The 19,290-nt window shown below is 35.8% G+C and overlaps 2 protein-coding genes and 2 long non-coding RNA genes across 9 annotated transcripts in view; 2 read left to right on the forward strand and 2 right to left on the reverse strand.

Annotated features, from left to right (window-relative positions):
• LOC149623602 (TBC1 domain family member 2B-like) overlaps positions 1–19,290 on the forward strand; it is a 100,100-nt gene that overhangs the window by 8,583 nt on the left and 72,227 nt on the right. Inside the window, exon 13 of one of the 6 annotated variants that reach the window (XM_089852625.1) lies at positions 14,541–14,895. The exons of the other annotated variants lie outside the window; for them this stretch is intronic. Coding sequence (XP_089708751.1) covers positions 14,541–14,624 — 84 coding nt within the window. The 3' untranslated portion in view covers positions 14,625–14,895. Of the gene's footprint in view, positions 1–14,540; positions 14,896–19,290 lie in introns of those variants that run through there. 6 annotated transcript variants of the gene reach the window in all.
• Positions 787–19,290, reverse strand: part of LOC149623603 (uncharacterized) — a 69,639-nt gene continuing 51,135 nt past the window's right edge. The window contains exons 2-4 of the mRNA XM_089852659.1: positions 6,937–7,083; positions 3,210–3,483; positions 787–2,597 (exon numbers count right to left, since the gene is read on the reverse strand). Coding sequence (XP_089708785.1) covers positions 2,287–2,597; positions 3,210–3,483; positions 6,937–7,083 — 732 coding nt within the window. The 3' untranslated portion in view covers positions 787–2,286. The remainder of the gene's footprint in view (positions 2,598–3,209; positions 3,484–6,936; positions 7,084–19,290) is intronic.
• On the reverse strand, positions 9,307–10,538 carry LOC149623604 (uncharacterized). Its single transcript, XR_016374775.1, has 3 exons — positions 10,405–10,538; positions 9,507–10,342; positions 9,307–9,424 (listed from the first exon to the last, which is right to left on the reverse strand). It is a non-coding gene; the product is annotated as an uncharacterized LOC149623604 (long non-coding RNA).
• Positions 9,600–10,680, forward strand: LOC149623605 (uncharacterized). Its single transcript, XR_016374776.1, has 2 exons — positions 9,600–9,740; positions 9,812–10,680. It is a non-coding gene; the product is annotated as an uncharacterized LOC149623605 (long non-coding RNA).

The following is a 19,290-nucleotide window of genomic DNA, read 5'->3' on the forward strand; positions in this document are numbered from 1 at the left end:
TGTCCAACTGAATTTTGTTGAGGGGGATTGGGACCAATAGCGCGAATTTTTGCTCAAATACAGACCTTGAATTGGGACTATATCGTCCAAATGAAAACGTTTTACGGGAAATTGGAACAATTTCGTCCAACTGAAATTTATATCGTGGAATTGGAACTCGGCCTATTTTGTCCAACTGGAAACGTTTATCGGGGATTTGGGACTATGTTTAATTGGGGATTGGAAGTTCTGTTGAGACAATTCAACACGTAATTCCACAAGGAGAATTTGCCTAGGTCGCTTTTGTCCAACTGGAAACGTTTACCGGGGAATTGGGGACTATTTCGTTCAACTTCAATGTTTAATTGGGGATTGGGAGTTGAGACAATTCAACACGTAATTGCACACGGAGAAGTTGTCTTGGTCGCTTTTGTCCGGCTCAGAATTTTCTTCTTTTTTGTTCCACTCAAAGTGTTTCGGCTGAAAGCTATGACGGATATACTTTGTTTTTTGTTGTTGTTTTGTGTTCTACTCCAAACTTACTTTTCTTTTGGTGGTGACGCTTTCGTCCAACTCAGAAACTCGCGCGATAATTCGTATCTCTTTTGTCCCATGCAAACCAAATCCAACGAGCAATAGTTTGGGTTCTTTAGTTGAAGTTCAAACTATTTGGTGGTGATTTTACAAAAATATGGAAACGTATAGTCATTTACGTTCTCGTAAGGCCCCTGTTTTAACATCGAAAACATGTTTCCCATCGACATTTACGGCCCCCTTACTGGGTTACAACTGAAAGAAAAGTCTAAATTAGAAAAAAAGAAACGGAAAGCTTTATTTCAAATATGTTTTCGATTATTACACAAGAATACTTCACAATTTAAAAAAAAAATTACTTGCAAAAAATCAAAGTTAGAATAATAATAATTATTAATAATAATAAAATAAAATTGTAGCTGGTCATATCATATTAAGGATCGCTATTACAGCAATTAGTTCATTATTTTTGTTATTTTTTTCATATAATTAATTAGTTCCTCCACCAAATATTTTTTTATACTTAATTTCAATTTTATACAATAGTAAAATTTTTTGGATAATTTTACGACGATTGTATAATTATAATAACGCGTCGAGTTCACATATGGGACTTTGGAAAAAAATGCGAGACCTAAATACGAAGGTTCCCTAGTTATAAATAGTTCCAAATGAAAAATATTGATAAACGCGATTTACAATTTTAATTTTGGCAATTTCGGAAGATGCAGTTTATATTTCAGATATTTTGGTTTTGTTTAAATTTGGCTTAGATTTGTTTTAAATTTAAATCATCGAATTTATTAATTTTTATTTTTTTTTTTTTTTTATGAAATTGTTTCTCTAAGACATCCGATCAGTCCGATATGGTTGAATTAATTTCATTTCTTATGTTGAGCCGAGCGTTTTATTATTTTTATATTAAGTAAGCTAACGATATTCGGTTTCGTTTTGCCTTCAGTTTGATTCCCCCAAATACTACCGTATATCTCGCACGTTTTAAAACAGAAATTTTATTTAATTTTAATTTCGCATTATCACAAAAGGTAATAACATAAATCCAAGGGAATAGCTAATTTCTTTTGGTATATACTGTAGTATGTACCAAAGTTTGCCAAGTAGAGCTTGCGTAGAAGATCCTCAATTGAGAATCGGACGCGCAAGCTGTACCCTTAGAATTGTATTATTACCTTGTGGTATTATCACGTGAAATTTCTAATCCTCTAAACACACGAAACGAAATTTTATACTGCATTTGATAAGATAGATTTTTAAAATTAGCTTGAATTTCCAGGTATATCGTATTGTTAAAATATGTTTTCGCCACTTAAACTTTGGTAGAGCGTTTTATGCCCAAAGCAAACGATGACATCACGTACCATTAGAAATGGTCACGTTTTATTTTACCAGTAGAACCAGGAGAATGCGAGAGTTATTTTAAAATTATTACCTTATCGTTGCAATATTCCATTTAATAGAAAAACGAAACATTACACGTATTGGTACTTTTTAAACAGTTAGGGTTAACAATCTTTCTAAATTTTAATTTGTTTATAAAATTAACATTTTTTTAATTAGTTTCAAGTTAAAATTGAGTAATTATTAGATTGTTTAGTAAGACGTTAACCCGAGATCATTCGTATCTTTCTTCCCTTCTCTGCCTGACAATTTCAGTCCCGTACCACATGGTCATGAATTTTTGTTGTTGTTGGGTTTTTTTCGACGACGTTTTGAGTTCTAGTTCACCAGTATTTATTTTTATCGTATTGCGAATTACCACAATTTGTGCAATTCTCCCTTAAATTGCTTCTTGCGGTGTTGTTTCGGTTTCTTTTCGTAAGCCTTCTTTGGTTTCTTGTTTTTCAACCAGCTGGTCTTGTCCTTGTGGTGAGCGCTCTTTTTGGTAGCCGATTGGTCGTGGTCCTGGTGTTGTGGTTTGATTTCGTGCTCTGGGTGGAAACTCTTGGTCAAGGGTTTGGCTGGTTTCAAAATATGATGGTGGCCTTTGTCTCCGTGGACGCTTGGGGCGGACGGGGTCACTTTGCGGGGACGGTGTAGGAATCCGTGCTCTTCGGAACTAGGTCCTGCGGAACATAATTAATGAATTAATGTTTAATTAAGAACTTTAATGAAGGAAAGCCAGATTCAATAGATTCATTAGAGAAAACATATGGCTATTTGAGTCCATTGGAACGTTTCTAGATTTCACTCGAATTTCAAGGAATAGCTCTAGGAATTTCAAGGAATAGCTCTGGGAATTTCAAGGAATAGCTCTGGGAATTTCAAGGAATAGCTCTGGGAATTTCAAGGAATAGCTCTAGGAATTTCAAGGAATAGCTCTGGGAATTTCAAGGAATAGCTCTAGGAATTTCAAGGAATAGCTCTGGGAATTTCAAGGAATAGCTCTGGGAATTTCAAGGAATAGCTCTGGGAATTTCAAGGAATAGCTCTGGGAATTTCAAGGAATAGCTCTGGGAATTTCAAGGAATAGCTCTGGGAATTTCAAGGAATAGCTCTGGGAATTTCAAGGAATAGCTCTGGGAATTTCAAGGAATAGCTCTACGAGTTTCTTGCACATTTCACGAGTGATTTACATTCGTTTAATAACTGGCTCAGTAAAGATACTTATTAATGTAAATCACCGAACAAGTGTTAAGTGACAGTTCTTAACGAATTCTTTATCCAAAAATCGATACCTTTATGGTGGCTAGCGACAGCGGGTTGGTCTTGTTGGAGCATTTGATGATGTCCCTTAGCGGGCAGATGGGCCGGTCGGGGGTTGTGCGTGACGTGGTGGCTCTTATGGTTGTTGAAGCTCAAGTCCTGTAGGTGCATATCCTTCTTGTGCCATCTCTCGTGATTGGGACGTCCCTTATATCCCTTGGGCGCTTTTAAGTCTCCTTGCAGATGGGCTTCGTGGGCGGGAACCTCCAGGGCGTGCTTATTGGGAGACTTGATTCCTTTGTGATACTGCCGATTGAAAAAACGTACAAGAGAGAAAAAAGAAAAGGTTAATGTCAGTGAAAGACGTTTAGACTCCATTTTCTCAATTATCTCATTTATTTGCCCCGAGAAAGTCTTCGTAAAAAGTTGTCCCGTATCATAATTAAACTTTCATTGTAAATTGCGCCGTAATCGCAAATGGAAACAATTTTTAAATTAGCAAATTAATGAAAGAATTAAAGGAAATAGAAGATTCAAGGCATTCTTTAAGAATGACGCGAGATTGTGTTATGTACTTCATTAATATAAAATTGGACAAAAGTTTAGGATGATGTTTGTCCTTTGATCTTTCGGACAAATCTTCACGAAAAGAAAAAATTATTTCCTTTGAGCCTGGAGAAGTTTGATAAGAATTTAGTTACAAGCTTTCGCAAATTCCTAGAAATTCCATGCGGCACTGAGTGTTTATTCCATCTTATTTGCCTTGATTTAACGCGTTACCAACTACCTCATCCTGAGACCTCTTACAACGTCTTTTACACCTGTTCTTTCATCTAGAATCTCTTATAGTCTACCTTTTACCACAATGTACAGTAACCTTTGTAATGACCCCATTTCCAATTTGGAATGCGTTCTTTTCGGTTTTCGCCCTGTGGCATGTCCGTCCATCGCCTACGTGTCCCCGCCAGTAACGAGTTGATTAGTTTTATTAACTAAGGAAGAGCCAGAGAGCTACGGAGCTTTTACAGATTGTTCGATAGTCGTACTGTACAGGACTTTCTTCCCGTAACCTGAGCGAACGGCCTTTTTTAAGCGCGATACCGAGTCCAAAATTGGAAGGATTTATATTGGAACGTTCGTTGCGGAGTTTCGGCGCCCTGCGAAATCTGATCGTTGAAGCGTGCCTCGTTCCTTGGCGTGCCCTGCGAGGGTTTCCTGAAATTTCCATTCCCTTTTCACTCCCTCTTTTCGTTGCTTGTGGGCCTGATTAGGTTAAAGATCTCCCGCCAAAAGTCCGAAAAGGGAAAACTCAGCCAAATCAGTTCTCAACATTTTTACTGTGTGTGGGGGCAAGTTACTGCTGAATGAATATCTTGCGAAATACGTTTCACCTCAAGTGATTTTTCGAAATTTACGGATCTTAGGGGGTTTTTTTTACCTGATTTCGTGTGTTTTCACCCCAAGTGATATCAGTTTTCTTAAAACATTTGTTGAAATTGAAACATGAATCAGCTGCAAATTCCTTTTCTACTGTAGTGCGATTTTCTTATACAAATCAATTAAGTTTTTAAATGGATTCACAGGCCTAGGACGTTTTCTTTTTTAATCGAAAAAGAGTATTAAATAATGCATATATCAATTGGAACCATATTCCTCTCTGCAATATTAAAAAAGATTTACATGCAATTAAGTTATGTTAGTGGAGACTACGTGCCATTACGGAAACTTAATTGATTGTATTTTCATTAATATTGTAGATAGAAACATTTTCCAATTGATATATACATTATTTTATACGGTCTTTCGATTATTTAACTGCTGATTTCGCTAGTGATTTACCCCTTGTATTTTCCCATCGAATCTAGATTCAATTCACCTAGACACGCTGTCACGCACGATTGCTTTTCTGATTTCGGAGATATTTCTAACGATTTTTAAAATGTTAGGGCCTTTGGGGTTTTTCCAATTTCCATCGAATGAAATTTCAATTTCGTTTTCTGACTGATGGCTTAACTGCCTCCAGGAACTATTTATGAATTAGATTTAATTCTAAATATATTTAAAACAAAAGTTTACAAATCCCGACAAATTTTATAAAAACAAATGCCACCCAATTAAGAAGAGTCGTTTATACCTAATTAAGCGCCTTTATTTATTTATTCAACCTTTCATTTGCTTCAAACTATAATTTAGTGATTTAATTCTCTCTCACGTAATTTATGTGTTAGGATGTGTTTTGGGGCCAATCTATGTTTGGAAACCCAAATCTCCGTTACTAAAGTTTGTAGACACTTCCTACTCAGTTTGACACAATGAACGCACCATTTAATTTATGTCATACTTATCAGAAACACCCTGTATATTTTTTATTTTGCGCTGAATTGCAATAGTTTAAAAGTAAAACTCCAGCTACCTTTTATAATCAAACAATTTTCAAGTATTATTCTAAATTTCTCGAATCCCTCTCTCTCGTGGAACATGCAAAGGGAAAAAAGTAAAAAGATTTATTTTAAAATTGCCAGGGTACCTTGATGGAGGTAGGCCTATAGAGAAAGGTAGAAAAGAAGTACATCTTAGCCAGAGTCGCCACCCCCACCCCCCGCCTTTTCTTAATCCGATGGAATTTGTTCTTGATGGAGCCCGAGAAGGGGGGAGGGTTTGAATCTTTCCCTCATTTCGTGATACGAATAATGTAATTTCCATAACCCCCTCTTATCGAAATTGATTTTTTTTTCTTTCTCCGGTACTGGGTTTACGAGAAAGGGACTTCGGCGAGAAACAAGCATGTCAGATGCACTTGTTTCACCCCGTTTCTTTTTACCGATTTTTTTTATTCTACCTAAGAATCCTTTCTTGTTTTTTGAGACTTTTTCTATTCCCAGCGACTATTTTTATCAAAACTTAATTAAATGGAAGTTATGAATGAAGTACTGTTCCTTCATCAACACTAATAATGTCTCCAGATCTTTTAAAATTCACTGACTTGTTTCTAATTTTTGAAACCTCATTTTCGTAGTTCCTGACTTATGTCTGATATTTGAACCCATTTTCGTAGTTCCTGACTTATATCTGATATTTGAACCCGTTTTCGAAGTTCCTGACTTATGTCTGATATTTGAACCCATTTTTGAAGTTCCTGACTTATGTCTGATATTTGAACCCATTTTCGAAGTTCCTGACTTATCTCTGACGTTTGAAACCCATTTTCAAAGTCCCTGATTTGTCCCTGACGTTTCAAACCCATTTTCAAAACCCCTGAATTGTTGAGGTACTTTGGCAACATAAACCACCCTAATAAACAGTTGCCGCTTCCAAGACATTGAGTTTATGGAGATTTTAATTGAAATTCAAGGTTTTAGACGTTAACTTCAGATTAATCTACATCTGACTCAATTGGGAATTCTGATAAAAATGCCTCTATACTTTTTCATTTATTTTTTTATGCACTGAAAAGTTTCGAAAATTCTTCATCCACTTTTATCTATTATTTAACGTGATGTAAATTTTTCCAACCTAATTTCGTGGAATATTTAAATCTTTTATGGATAATATTCGAAATTTAGGAACTTTTCTTTGACATTCAATTTGATTTTGAATCGAATTGTATTAAGATACGATAAAGAGGAGGCGAAATTGGGAATAAAAAGGAGGGGAGAGGGAGAGAGAGAGACTCTTTTAACAATTCAATTTGAAATTTAAGCAGTTTTTAAAAATTTGATGTGTAGAGAATATTTTTGAATCGAAAAATTTTGGACTTACGTGCTTATCATCGTGTCCGTATGGTTTGTGATGATCTTTCAGTTTCTTCTCGTGATAGTAAGCCTTGTAACCTTTGTGAACTCTACCCTCGCGATCGTGATGACCTTGACCTCCTTCAAGATCGTGATGATCTTTATGTTTTTCAGCCTGTAAATTGAAAAGATGATCATTAATATGCATATTAATTCATTACTTAAATTACAAACAGTATGATTATACAGTAAGAAGTGGTGTTTTTAGAGGATAAAATCATTTATACAGCGGATCAGTGATAATTTCACCATTTTTCATAATTTTTAACGTTGAAATTTTATTAGATTCCTTTAGATTAATAAAAATTCCGTGAAATTTCCTCAAATTTACTTGCTAATATCGTGTTAAATAAGTTCATACGATTTTAGAACAATGAAGTTTACATAATTTTTCTGCACTAGTGATTCACCCTATCTTATCATGTAAGGATCATCAAGATTTATAGGCAATAAGTTAGTAAAGAAAACTATCCTAGACCAATGGCAATTTCTTCCACGATATAATAAAAGTTCGCTTAAGAAACAGTACGGAAAGAAGGGGGGGGGGGGTTGCATGGGCTTCTAGAATTTTGATTATTTGAAGTAGATAGGCAGCAGCCCTTTCTTCCTCGTGACTTTCTACTTCTCACTCTATTGTTGGCTGAAAGGCAGGGAAGCGATTCTCCTATCGAATTTCTAGAATCTAGATCGTAAAAAAAAGAGTGGGGGGGGGGAAGAAAGCCAACGTAAATTGCGTCCACACAAGTCCGGGACTCCCCCCAAAAAGCAAAAAGCAGTTAGTGCCAACCCAAGAGAGCAATCCCGATCTCTATGTATACAATATACTCCACTTCTCCGAGTTCAACTCGACGAAAACAAACTGGTCAAAACTGTGATTCAAATTCACTTTCGACTTTTTTAACTAGAAGCTTACACCGATAGCCGACTGTATCTGTCACTGAACGCCCCTATTGTATGGTTATATTTGCGTTTTAACATCTTTATTACACCGTAGAGCTTATCTTACCTAATACGAAGTAACTTAAGTAATAATTAGAATTCTAATAGTAATAAATTTGTAAGTTTAGCCATGGGACACTTTGAAATAGCGGAACTAAAAAGAAATGGGGGGGGGGAAGAATCCGAGGTACAACTCACTTACGAACATCGTGTACACGGTTTTAGATCTAAGTTTTATTCTTTGTTCTTCTATGCTTGATTTCACTTAATTTTCTGACACCTTAAACCTTTATTGACACCAACATGGCCCACGTTGCAAAGTTTCATCCTTATGCCATGAAGACAAGAAAGACTTCACCCGATTTAACTTATATTGTGGATTTAGCTAGTTATTTACCCCTCGGAAGGAAATCTTGCTTTTTAAGTAGCCCGTGCGGGCATATATTTGGGACTAGCTTTTCGTCGCCTCGTCGTCTATAAGGCAGCGAGGAATCGCGCAGGACCATTAAAGAAGATGGAGTCCTCCTTTCGGGGCTGGCAATTGGCAATTTCAAACCCACGCGCTCTTCCTTTTTCTATCTTTTCTACTTTCTTGGCACTTTTTCCCTTAACGCTTCCTCCTCCGATGGGAATCTGATCGTATAGGCGCGATCGATGACTCCTGACCAGGCAACTACATACCAAGAAACGTTTCACCTACCCCGGGCCTTCTTACGTGTTGCCATGAACGACCACTTTGTCCGATTCGCGCAATTTCTGCAGAGAGATCTTTGTAGAAAAGTTTCGTTTTGGAAATGGTAGGGATGTATTTTGGCCTATTTTATCCTGTTTGAGAGGCATTGCGATTTACTGGGATGTAATTTGGCCTATTACAGAGGCACTGTGATTAATACTTTGTTCTTTTGTATTATAGTCCAATTAAACCGGAACTGTGATTGAACGGGAGATAATTTAGTCTATTTTAAGGCACTAAGATTAGCTGGGTAGTAATTGGCCTATTACGGGGGCACTAATCCTTAACTGAGAAATAATTTGGTCAATTTTTGAGGCACAAAGCTTGACTATTAAACATTTAGTCTTATCAGAAGTGGTATGATACTAGAAGTATTGAGCTAACCAAATTCTTCACTCGGCATTAGTGAAAAGACTTGATAAAACACAAACGGTTGGCCCTCTAGTGGCGGTTTCTGAAATTTCCCCTCCAAAACGTGAGACGCTCGCGGTGGTAGACGGCCGAACTAGATTCAAGGAGCCGGGTCCGTGTTTCGCCCATAGATATAGTAAAACTATAAAGGGTCTAGATCCACTTCGCTGGCTTAGGCTTAACGAAAAAACGCGGAAGGGGCAACGAGCAGACAGCCGCTATTTTCTGGGGGTAGCCGTATAAAACGCCATCTATCGGTAATTTTCGAAACTAAATTAAAGGATGAGCTTAGAGTAGTGGCACTCTATGTTAACCCCCTATAGGGCATAATAAGTCAAACCCTCGGAGATGCCATTACTCCATTTTATACGAGCTAAGAGCGGAAGAACGTATTTTATAAATTTTACACCTGTAAAATCTTTTAAAAAACACTTGGAACTTGTATTTCTACTTACTTTCGAGGAAATACCACCGTTTTCTAAAGGTAAGAGTCTTTTTTTATACATTTATTAGTAATAAAAACATTTAAGGCGAGCTAAGCCTTGGTCTTGTAAAACAGGGCAGATTAGTGATTAGCGTCGTTTTCAGCGTTGAAAAACGTTATTTTATCATGTTATCCGGACATTAAACTGTTACATATTCTTAAAATAAGAGTCGATAATGGTGCCCACCATAACAAACTTTGTTAAGTGTGTGTCTCTATATTTAAAGGCATAAAACAAAATATAACATAAACGTTTTTATTTACTTATTTATGTAGCAATCATGGCTTCAACTCATGTTTGCTGCGTTCAAACTGTAGGTGTAAAGAACGTTTTCTTTCTTACCACAACTTTCCGAAAGAGACTGCCACTAGAAAGAAGTGGATTGATTCTATAACAACAGCTGATATCTCCAGTTTACGGATTTGTTCAAAACATTTTACAAAATCAGATTTCTTTCCCACCACTGGAAAGAGACTACGTAGTCGGCTCAAACCGTTCGCGATTCCATCCTAATTTGGAGATCAAATTAATGTAACCGATGAAATTATCCCTAAACTGACTCTCCGTAATTTGACTCTCGAGCAACAATCTGAAGCATTAGAAGAAATGGGAGCTTTGTCCTTTGATCATGGATTGAAGCATGAACCCGCTGCTTTTTCAAATTTTCAGGCAACACATCAATACCCAGTGTCACACCTCTGTGGGTTTGATTGTTAATCCACAATTTTGCTTCCTTGGGGCAAGCCCCGATTGCCTTATACTGGTTGAGGACCAGCTGTACTTAGTGGAGATCAAATGCCCTTACGCTATTTTCAAGAATAAAGAAACTATCAGAAGAAAAGCAGCTTCGGGTAACTTTCACCTTTACATTGATGAAGAAACGGATGAACTGGAACTGAGAAAAACTTCAGACGTCTATCATCAGATACAGGGTCAGCTTTTCGTGTGTAACATACCCGTATGCTTTTTGGCAGTATTTGTGCCACCCGATAACATCGAAATCTTGATGATAGTGAAAGACAACCAATTCATCAATGATACCTTGCTTCCAAAATTATCCACTAAATATTTCATTAGTCTCCTACCTCATTTTGCCATAGAAATGTTCGAAAAGCCTAAAAAATAAATTTTCCAAGTCACGAAAGTACAGCCTCTTTCATTCTCTCATTCTATGTGCAAATCTACATTATGGCCATGACCAAGGCTTAGCTCGCCTTAAATGTTTTTATTACTAATAAATGCATAAAAAAAGACTCTTACCTTTAGAAAACGGTGGTATTTCCTCGAAAGTAAGTAGAAATACAAGTTCCAAGTGTTTTTTAAAAGATTTTACAGGTGTAAAATTTATAAACTACGTTTTTCCGCTCTTAGCTCGTATAAAATGGAGTAATGGCATCTCCGAGGGTTTGACTTATTATGCCCTATAGGGGGTTAACATAGAGTGCCACTACTCTAAGCTCATCCTTTAAATTTAGTTTCGAAAGTTACCGATAGATGGCGTTTTATACGGCTACCCCCAGAAAATAGCGGCTGTCTGCTCGTTGCCCCTTCCGCGTCGACCTCCCATTGAATTGTGTATCTACCCTTTTAATATATCTATGGTTTCGCCGCTTTAGGTTGAGGGGAAGGGGGTAAGAAATGTTTTTGGAACTCGACCAATTTTTTTTCTCTCCGCGATGGAAGCGGCATAAAATCCTCAAATTTGTTCACTAGTGCCAGGATCTACTATCAATGCTAGAGCCCTTCACTTCTAGTCTCATACCACTTCTGGTCTTATTAGAGTTTGAATCAATATCTTCTCTAATAAATATGGGCAAATTCAAATCGCAAATGAAAAATAAATATTTTTACAATTTTCATAATAGTGGTTCTTTAATTTAAATTTTCCAAATATAATTATAATAATAGGCCCACTCTACTTTATTGCCCATTAAATTAAATAGCACGCAGTAAGTTGATTAAAAGTTGCATTCCAATATCCGTGCCCTCATTGTTTTTGTTTTTTTTGTCTTTTTCTAGAATCAAAAGATTCAAATTACCTTAGTTTCATTTCTATTTTTCTTTCAAATGCATTCATTTCTTATAAAAACAAAGGTATCAAATTGTCCTCTAATTACGCCACTTAATTCGAGGACGGAGATATCCTTACTTTTACTGAAAGAAAAGCTCTTCCTTAATTGGCTACTACTTTTTTATATCTACGTGTTTTTGCAAACGAAGTTATTGGTGGCTGGGTGGGTGTTTGTTTGTGTGTCTGTGGACGTCGTGTACACAAATAACAAGTTTGGTGAAGAACTAGGCAACTAGGTTAGAAAAGATTAGTTATTAGCTCTGACTTCGTTTGGAAAAGAAACAGTTGGTACAATAAGTTTACTTCGACTTTTGTAGTTATATGACATTTTGACATCCGGGCCACTATTTTCGAGTTATGATTTGAGTGTTTTAGGGATGAGCCCCGAATTAATTAGCATTATCTTTCAGTTTCTTAATTGAATACTCTATAATTATAACTCTAAAACTGTGGCCCAGACGACAAAATGTCATCGAAGTTACATTTTCGACTCAAAGAACATCCCCCTTAATTTAAGCCTGCAGAAACACCCTGTAGAGTTACCCTAACACACGTAGATATATGATACAAAGTAATAACGATAATGTTTCTTGTTTATAAGAGGACTATTTTTTGTTTTAAGCTATATACTTTGACTTCCTTTATTGTGGCGTGGGACGTCGGATTACTCAGAAGAAAAATAATAGGAGATGTAAGAATAGGGCACAAAAGCTTAATCATTTTAATGCTAGATCTAGTGTCATTTCCCCCGGGGGAATTCCCAAATAGCGTATATCCGCGTGCCATATGATATCGATGGTACTACCAGACTAAATTGTTTATTCTTCGGGGGTATTCCCTTGTGTTGGGAATGATGACAAGGGGATAGTCACCGGGAAAAACCACGGTGTACAACCTTCAGATTTCACTGACTTTTAGACAGATTATTGATTACATAATCGATAGAATATTGGGAACCAGTATTCAGTATACTTAAAGTCTGCGTTTGGCTTTATTTCATAAAGAAGTGCTCTTCAATTTATCGCCGCCATTTTGCAAGATGACCGCTGATTAGAAAAATCTTAAACATGACCTTGCACCATTTTACAATTTGATATACGACTGAAGATTTCGAATATTCTCGACTCTGACTGTTAACATAAATATTAAAGACATTGACCCTTTTCAGCCCTATCATTCATTCATTCAATCAACTTCATTGTGACAATTGAAAAAGTCACGCGTGGGGGAATGAGACTTGAAATGTTTCTATTTATTTAACGGCCGACCATGACGTGACGTGCTTTTCTTTCTTGTCTAGGCTTTGTTTTCGATTAAATGCTCAATTTTTGCCAATGCTTTTAGATTGAAGTTGAAGGCCTTTGGTTTCATTTTTATCTACGCACATATCACAACGTATATTGCAGAAAGGCAGGCCTAAACTCGCGCTATAAAATTAAGTATAAAGAAGTGACTGAAACATTTTCAAACTTTAATCAAAAAGTTAAATGGATGTCCCATTTTTGTCTAGTTACATCATTGGCATAGTGATATCATGACCCGGATTATACTTATTTTCTTTGGGGCCCACTCACTATTGTCAAATTTATTGTCAAAATGCACCAGTTGTAAAGGCTTCGCGTATTTAAACTCATTTAAGTAAATGCCCTTAGAGAAAAAGTAGTTTACGCATTCTCAGAGTGAAATTGATCGTATGAAATATATTCATCGAGAAAAACTTTCTAGGAAAATTTATTTTTTCAAAAAGGGAGATTAAAAGTATATATTTTTTTCAAACGTGGGCTTAAAAAAATATCAAGTATAAAAAAGAAAGAAAAACTAAACTTTCTTTTTGTTTTAGAGTGGCTTGTTTTTGTGTCATATCTAATGACAGTTTTTCCGAAATTTGATATATATTTTTTTGTCCTGGGGTGGGATCTGTTGAAGTTTCCCTCCCTCCCTCCCTCCCTTTTAAGTTACTATATATATATTTTTTTTTTTTTGGGTTTTCTACGTAGCTGTCGTTTAAACCTGTAGAACTCTCAATTTTTATAAAAGGAGTCTCTCCTAAATTAATTTTGGGTTGAAAATTTCATTTTTATAAAAGCACCTGACGTATTGTATGGTATCATATATATTTCCACGTATGAAATGGATTTATACGTCAGACCTTTATTAATATTTTAGCAAGATTATATTTTTTTTTCTAAATTTTAGAAGCATAGCTGTAGTTTTAAACTCTATTATTCCCAGAACAAATTTACAAAGTACATTTTTTAATTAGACTGAAAAAAAAACACGAAATCTTTACTAAACATCTCTCCTAAGGGATGAATTTTAAAATTGACAATGTTAAATTATTACTAAACTATTCTGAGCTGAATATAATTTAATATCAAAAGTAGATAGAAATTAAGGAAAGTGTGACATTGAGGATAGCGTGGTCAATGTCCTCCCATCATCCTTAGCGTTTTAGGTAGGGTCGTAAGGCCCCCTATGTCTTAAAAAAAACCTAGTTCTTAGTCGACCAAATAAGCTATCTTGAGTGAAAGAAAAACAGACTGCGTCGAAAAAATCGTACCATCCACCCCAGTGACTTACTTTCTGTTATTTCTGTATAAGCCTTTGCTATAGACTATAGTCATAGTTAATTTAAATTCTCACCAGGGTATTTTCGCTAAACTTTTACTAAAGCTCAATCCCAAGTGAATTTATAAAGGATTATTTACTGCATTTTTTGTCTTCTTAAGGCTTAGTTATAAATCATTAATTTCGTCTTTGAACTTATAAAAACCTATATATTTTCGAAAAGCGAACCAACGAATGTAAAAAGAAAATGTTTTCTTTTCATTATCGTATTCCCTTGGTTCCTGTTGTAAATAATTAATATTTTCAAGTTAAGATCCCTGATCGTAAATATACAGTATTTCTTTGGGTATTTTAATTAATTTCAGATGTACTTCCACCAAAGTCCTAGCAAGATTCGGCTCGTGTTGGTTATAGAAGGTGGAGAATACCAGCTACTTGACTCCGTATAAATAATTATGGGTGATCCTTTTACTAGGTACAAAGTGAGGAGTAGAATGTAGTTGTTATTTAATGATTAAACCTTTAACATATTTAAGTACATTTGTTATGTAATTTATAAATATTCCATAGACAAATAATTTAGTTGGTGTATTGTGTAAACAAGTCTACACTCTATCGTAATTTTTCCAGACGAATTGTAACACCACTTTTGTATGTAGAAAAAGCCACACAATTTTCTATTTAGAAATATTTGACTTATAAATTACAGAATTAATATATAATTCCCCTGACTTTTATTACAATTAATTTAATAATTCCCCTATTTTCTAGGATCTTCAGGTACTTTTGCTATCTTACTATAATTTCGAATTCTGCTTAACTTTAATCCCACGTTTTTTGATAAAAAAATACATGGAAATAAGTAATATTTAAACAACGCTTTTAAATCGTATAGAGCTATTTATAAAAGGTTTAAAACCCTATTATACAGGGTGTTCCAAAAAGGATGGTACAGTGGGTGCATAAAGGGCGATTTTGAGCCTAAAATGTAACGTCTAAAACATTTTGTCCTATGGACCGCACCTAAACAAGTTTATTATAGTGTATTTTATGGATGACCCCTTAATTTAAATAAGAAATTGTAATTTAATTAAGGGGTCATCCCTAAAACTCCGATCTTAGGTTGAAAATGCATAGAAATTACTTTCTCTCACTGTATTTCGGTCCTACCATGTATTTTTTTTTAATCACCCTGTATATTGATGAGATATTTCCGTCCAGGGCCTCTTTAATGTCAATAATGCATCCCGATTCTCGAAGCAAAATCCTTAAATCCTTAAATTTGCCTTAAGTCTTAAAGTCCATCGAAATCGAATTTCTATTTTCGAATAAAGTCTGTTATAAGAAGGTAGACAACCTCTGAAGTGGCTTTCGACGTTCCCCTTCTATTTCGCTCTTAATACATTAGGAATCTCAATCCCTTTGTGTCAGCGTCTTTGATATTCGAAGCCCCCTTTCTAGAACGCGCTACTTAATTGGCGAAACAAATAAAAGGAGTTGTCAATTGTCAAATTTTCACCATGGAATGAATAGTAATTACATTTTCCACTCAAAATCGCCCCAAAGAACATCCCTCTTAATTTATCCCAAAATTATCAAAAACACCCTTTATATTCTAATTTGCATAAAGGAGACAGTCGGGAAGCATCCGAATAATTAGTTTTTACCAATTTAAAATTATAAAAATAGATATTAATTGCCATAAATCACAATAATTAGTACATTTTACTACGCTAATTAAGATAAACTATGTCGAAATCTCCCTATATTTGACTAATTAGTTTTTACCAATTTAAAATTATACAAATAATAGGTAATAGTTCCCATAAATCGCAACAAAAATTTTTTACTACGGTAATTAAAGATTGAAATCTCCTTATATTATATACCTCCACGTCATAACGCGAGCTCCGCTTCTGGATTTGTTTGAATCTCCGTCTCTTCCCTAATACCAACCACTCTAACCCTTTTTAACTTCTCTATTTTTTTCTGGAGAGAATCTAGTTAACCCGACTCGGGATGAAGGAGGAATTGCTCTTGCACAGTTTCTCGACGCGCTTTAAATTCTAGATCCCTCCAGTTTCGGAGATTTCTCTCTTTTATTTTTCCTAAGCCTATTTAGCCCAGAGAAAAGGTGAAAAAGAAAAAAATGGAACGGGGGGGGGCGTATTTTGTTTTTCAGCTTTATTTGAAATTCAGATGCGACACCTCAGCTCGCTGAATCTCCGTGATATTGGTCTGGCTACTTTTAGCGGCGGCTTATACATGTATAAAAACGGAAGTGTTTACTGTTATATATACGGATCCTACATTTTATATAATATTTATATTTATATATATATATATATATAAAATGCTTATGCGTAAGGGATATAAGGTTTTTGGCTTTGTTTTAGGAAACAAGTTGTAACTTGGAGAAGATGTTGTTTCACATTGTTACAATTTCACTACAATTATAAAACATCATTTATTTTTTAAAAAATACTCATCTTCGTATCTTTTTTTTTTTAACCAAAATTTCATTTGTTCAAAATATTTTATCATGAAATTTGGTCCTCCTTTCGACAATAATGCCACCAAATTTCATGATAAAACATTTTGGACAAATGGAATTTTGATGGCAAAAACGATGAGAAGTATTGTTTATAATTGATCTTTTATTATTTTAAGTATAAATGACCTAGCTTGTTGTGGATCGCATTAATTTAAACTTTTTTAAAAGTATAAATGACCCAAGATTTTCTTATTTCACTTATTTCGTGAAACTCAACATCCTAAATTGCGATGTACATTTGGATTATTTAAGTCTGTTATTAGCACTTTACAATTCGAGTCAAATAGGATACATTCCCATATATCCTCATTTTCAAAAATAGACCACTTGCATACTGTCGCTCGCTTTGAGCAACCTTCTTCACTCCCAAAAGTAATTCTTCGCTTGACTAAAAATATTTGGGATATGTATGAAATAAAGGGGGAATATTTTGCCTTGATTTTGCGTAACGCATACTTGGGGTGTATGCAGGGTGGTCGGTTAGTCGCGTTTCCTGAATCTGACGTGGCTAACCCCGTTCCGTTGGTTTTTTTGGGGAAAGAAGAAAAATAAAACCTTTTCATATTAAAATATATAGGAAATGGGCCCTTTGTTTTTTTTACTTGGGGTTAGGGGTGGGAGGGAGGAGGGTAGAAAGACCTCTGGAGAGATGATTGCATTCGGAATCGTAACCCTTTTTTTCTTTTTGGAAAAATTCCTCTTTACGGTTTTACCCAGTTTCGTTGCCTGGTGGTTAGTTTTCTCCAGATGTTTATGACCTTTCCCCCGCTTTGTTGCCTTCTCTAATTTTATTTAATAATATTTCTCCTGACCTCGCGAGGAAGCATGCATACACTTTGTATCTTGGAAAAGTTGGAACGCTCTGTTCCGTTTCAAACGTTTAGTTTCCTTATTTTGATGATGTGGCTGCTTGTTTGTATCAAAGTTTTTTTACTCAGTAATTTATTCAGCGTTTATACTATATGCAGCAAGAAGTGATATCTAGTTTACTAGGGATAAGGTATATATTCTACATCTTTATAGCTTTTATCTCCAGTCCAAACGTATAGGTCTGGAGTTAATCCCCGCCTGTATAAATTACATTACCAGCATCTCATTGGTTTTTGAAAACTTGCGTTAGCGCGACGCGAATGACGAAAATTATGTATTTTCCGACTGAGGAGAGAAGAAATAGCCCGGCCTCCTTTTACGTCCCCCCCGTTGTATTTTGAAAGGGGGACTGGGATTATGGCGCGCGCGAATACTTAGGCATCTTATACCTTCTCCCTAGTAAACTAGATATCACTTCTTGATATGACTATGTAAATTTGTATCTAAAACTTCGTTATAACTTTGTTGTCTGTTAATAACTCTTGAAATCTTACAATCATCTTTTCGTTTCAATTTCAGAGAACCCTATACTGAAAGGCCTGTCAATAATTATATATGTTTTATTTTGGCGATTTCGAGTCGAAAATGTGCTGTTTTGTTTTATGAATGAACCCTTAATATTAATTTTAATTAACATTGTCTTTAATTTTCTTAATTTAATTAAGGGATCAACACTTCAATCTTAACTTGAAAGCGGTGGCTCGAACGGCAAAATGCCAAGTCTCTTTGGGTATATTGGTATTTATGACGGTACTTTAACTTAACCGCAACTTCTTCCTTAACTAAAGCACCCATAAATACATAAAATTAAGTACACTTCCAAGTATATTGGGTCTTATTAATATAAAACCCAAAGGCTAAAACCAAAGCATCCCCAAAGCCTCATTACGAAGATGGATGCGATCTTGAAACCGCTTCACTATATGCAGGCGTGTGGGGTACTACGCCCTTTTCATACTCATAGACATATTGTATGTACAAGAAAGAAAGTCCGTCATTGACATAAGAGGTCCGAGTCAATATAACGCCAAACGCTATTTTAGCCAAAGGCCCCACCTCCATTGGAAGCTATATAAAAATGTTCAGGAAAAGGAGAAAGGGTTCAGAGTGAAGTAGGCAAACGCAAAGCTGTCAAACGCACTTTTAAAACGCTTTTTATAGTGTCAAGGGAGATGTTTCGTGGCTAATTTACTTCTTGTTGGGTCCAAACGAAGTAGCTTTATTTCTTGGTAATAATCGATGGAGTCTGAGTACGCCATTACCAAAAGCTCGGCACGCACACCCCATCCGCAGCACCCACATCTTAAACTAAATATTTGCCCTCTGCCTGACCCCTTTTCCTAGCTAGCCTCGCTATAGCGGGACCTTAAGGCTTAGTGAGTTGTCGGAAGAGTGACTGAGGAAAGAGGACCGGGATGTCGTCCTCAGGGAGATGGCGGAAAAGCGGAGAGAAAAGCTCTCCGCTCAAAAATTCCTATTCGGGAAACGCGGACGTCAGAACTCAATAGTCCAAATGGTAGATTTAAAACCTTTCAGGGAACGAAAGAAGGGCCTAGGTTAAAATATCTTTTAGAAGAGCTAGGAGACATGTATTAAACATGGTATCGGCCGCTGTGTGCAAAAGATCTGAGGAATATAGTCGAGGAAAAGTGCCTGGAGTGGTTGCGATATCTTGCAACATTTGCCTGGTT

The sequence above is a fragment of the Phalangium opilio genome, unplaced genomic scaffold (genome assembly GCF_054372755.1).
Source record: "Phalangium opilio isolate 3A_F unplaced genomic scaffold, DU_Popi_V2 ptg000113l_1, whole genome shotgun sequence".
NCBI lineage: Eukaryota > Metazoa > Arthropoda > Arachnida > Opiliones > Phalangiidae > Phalangium > Phalangium opilio.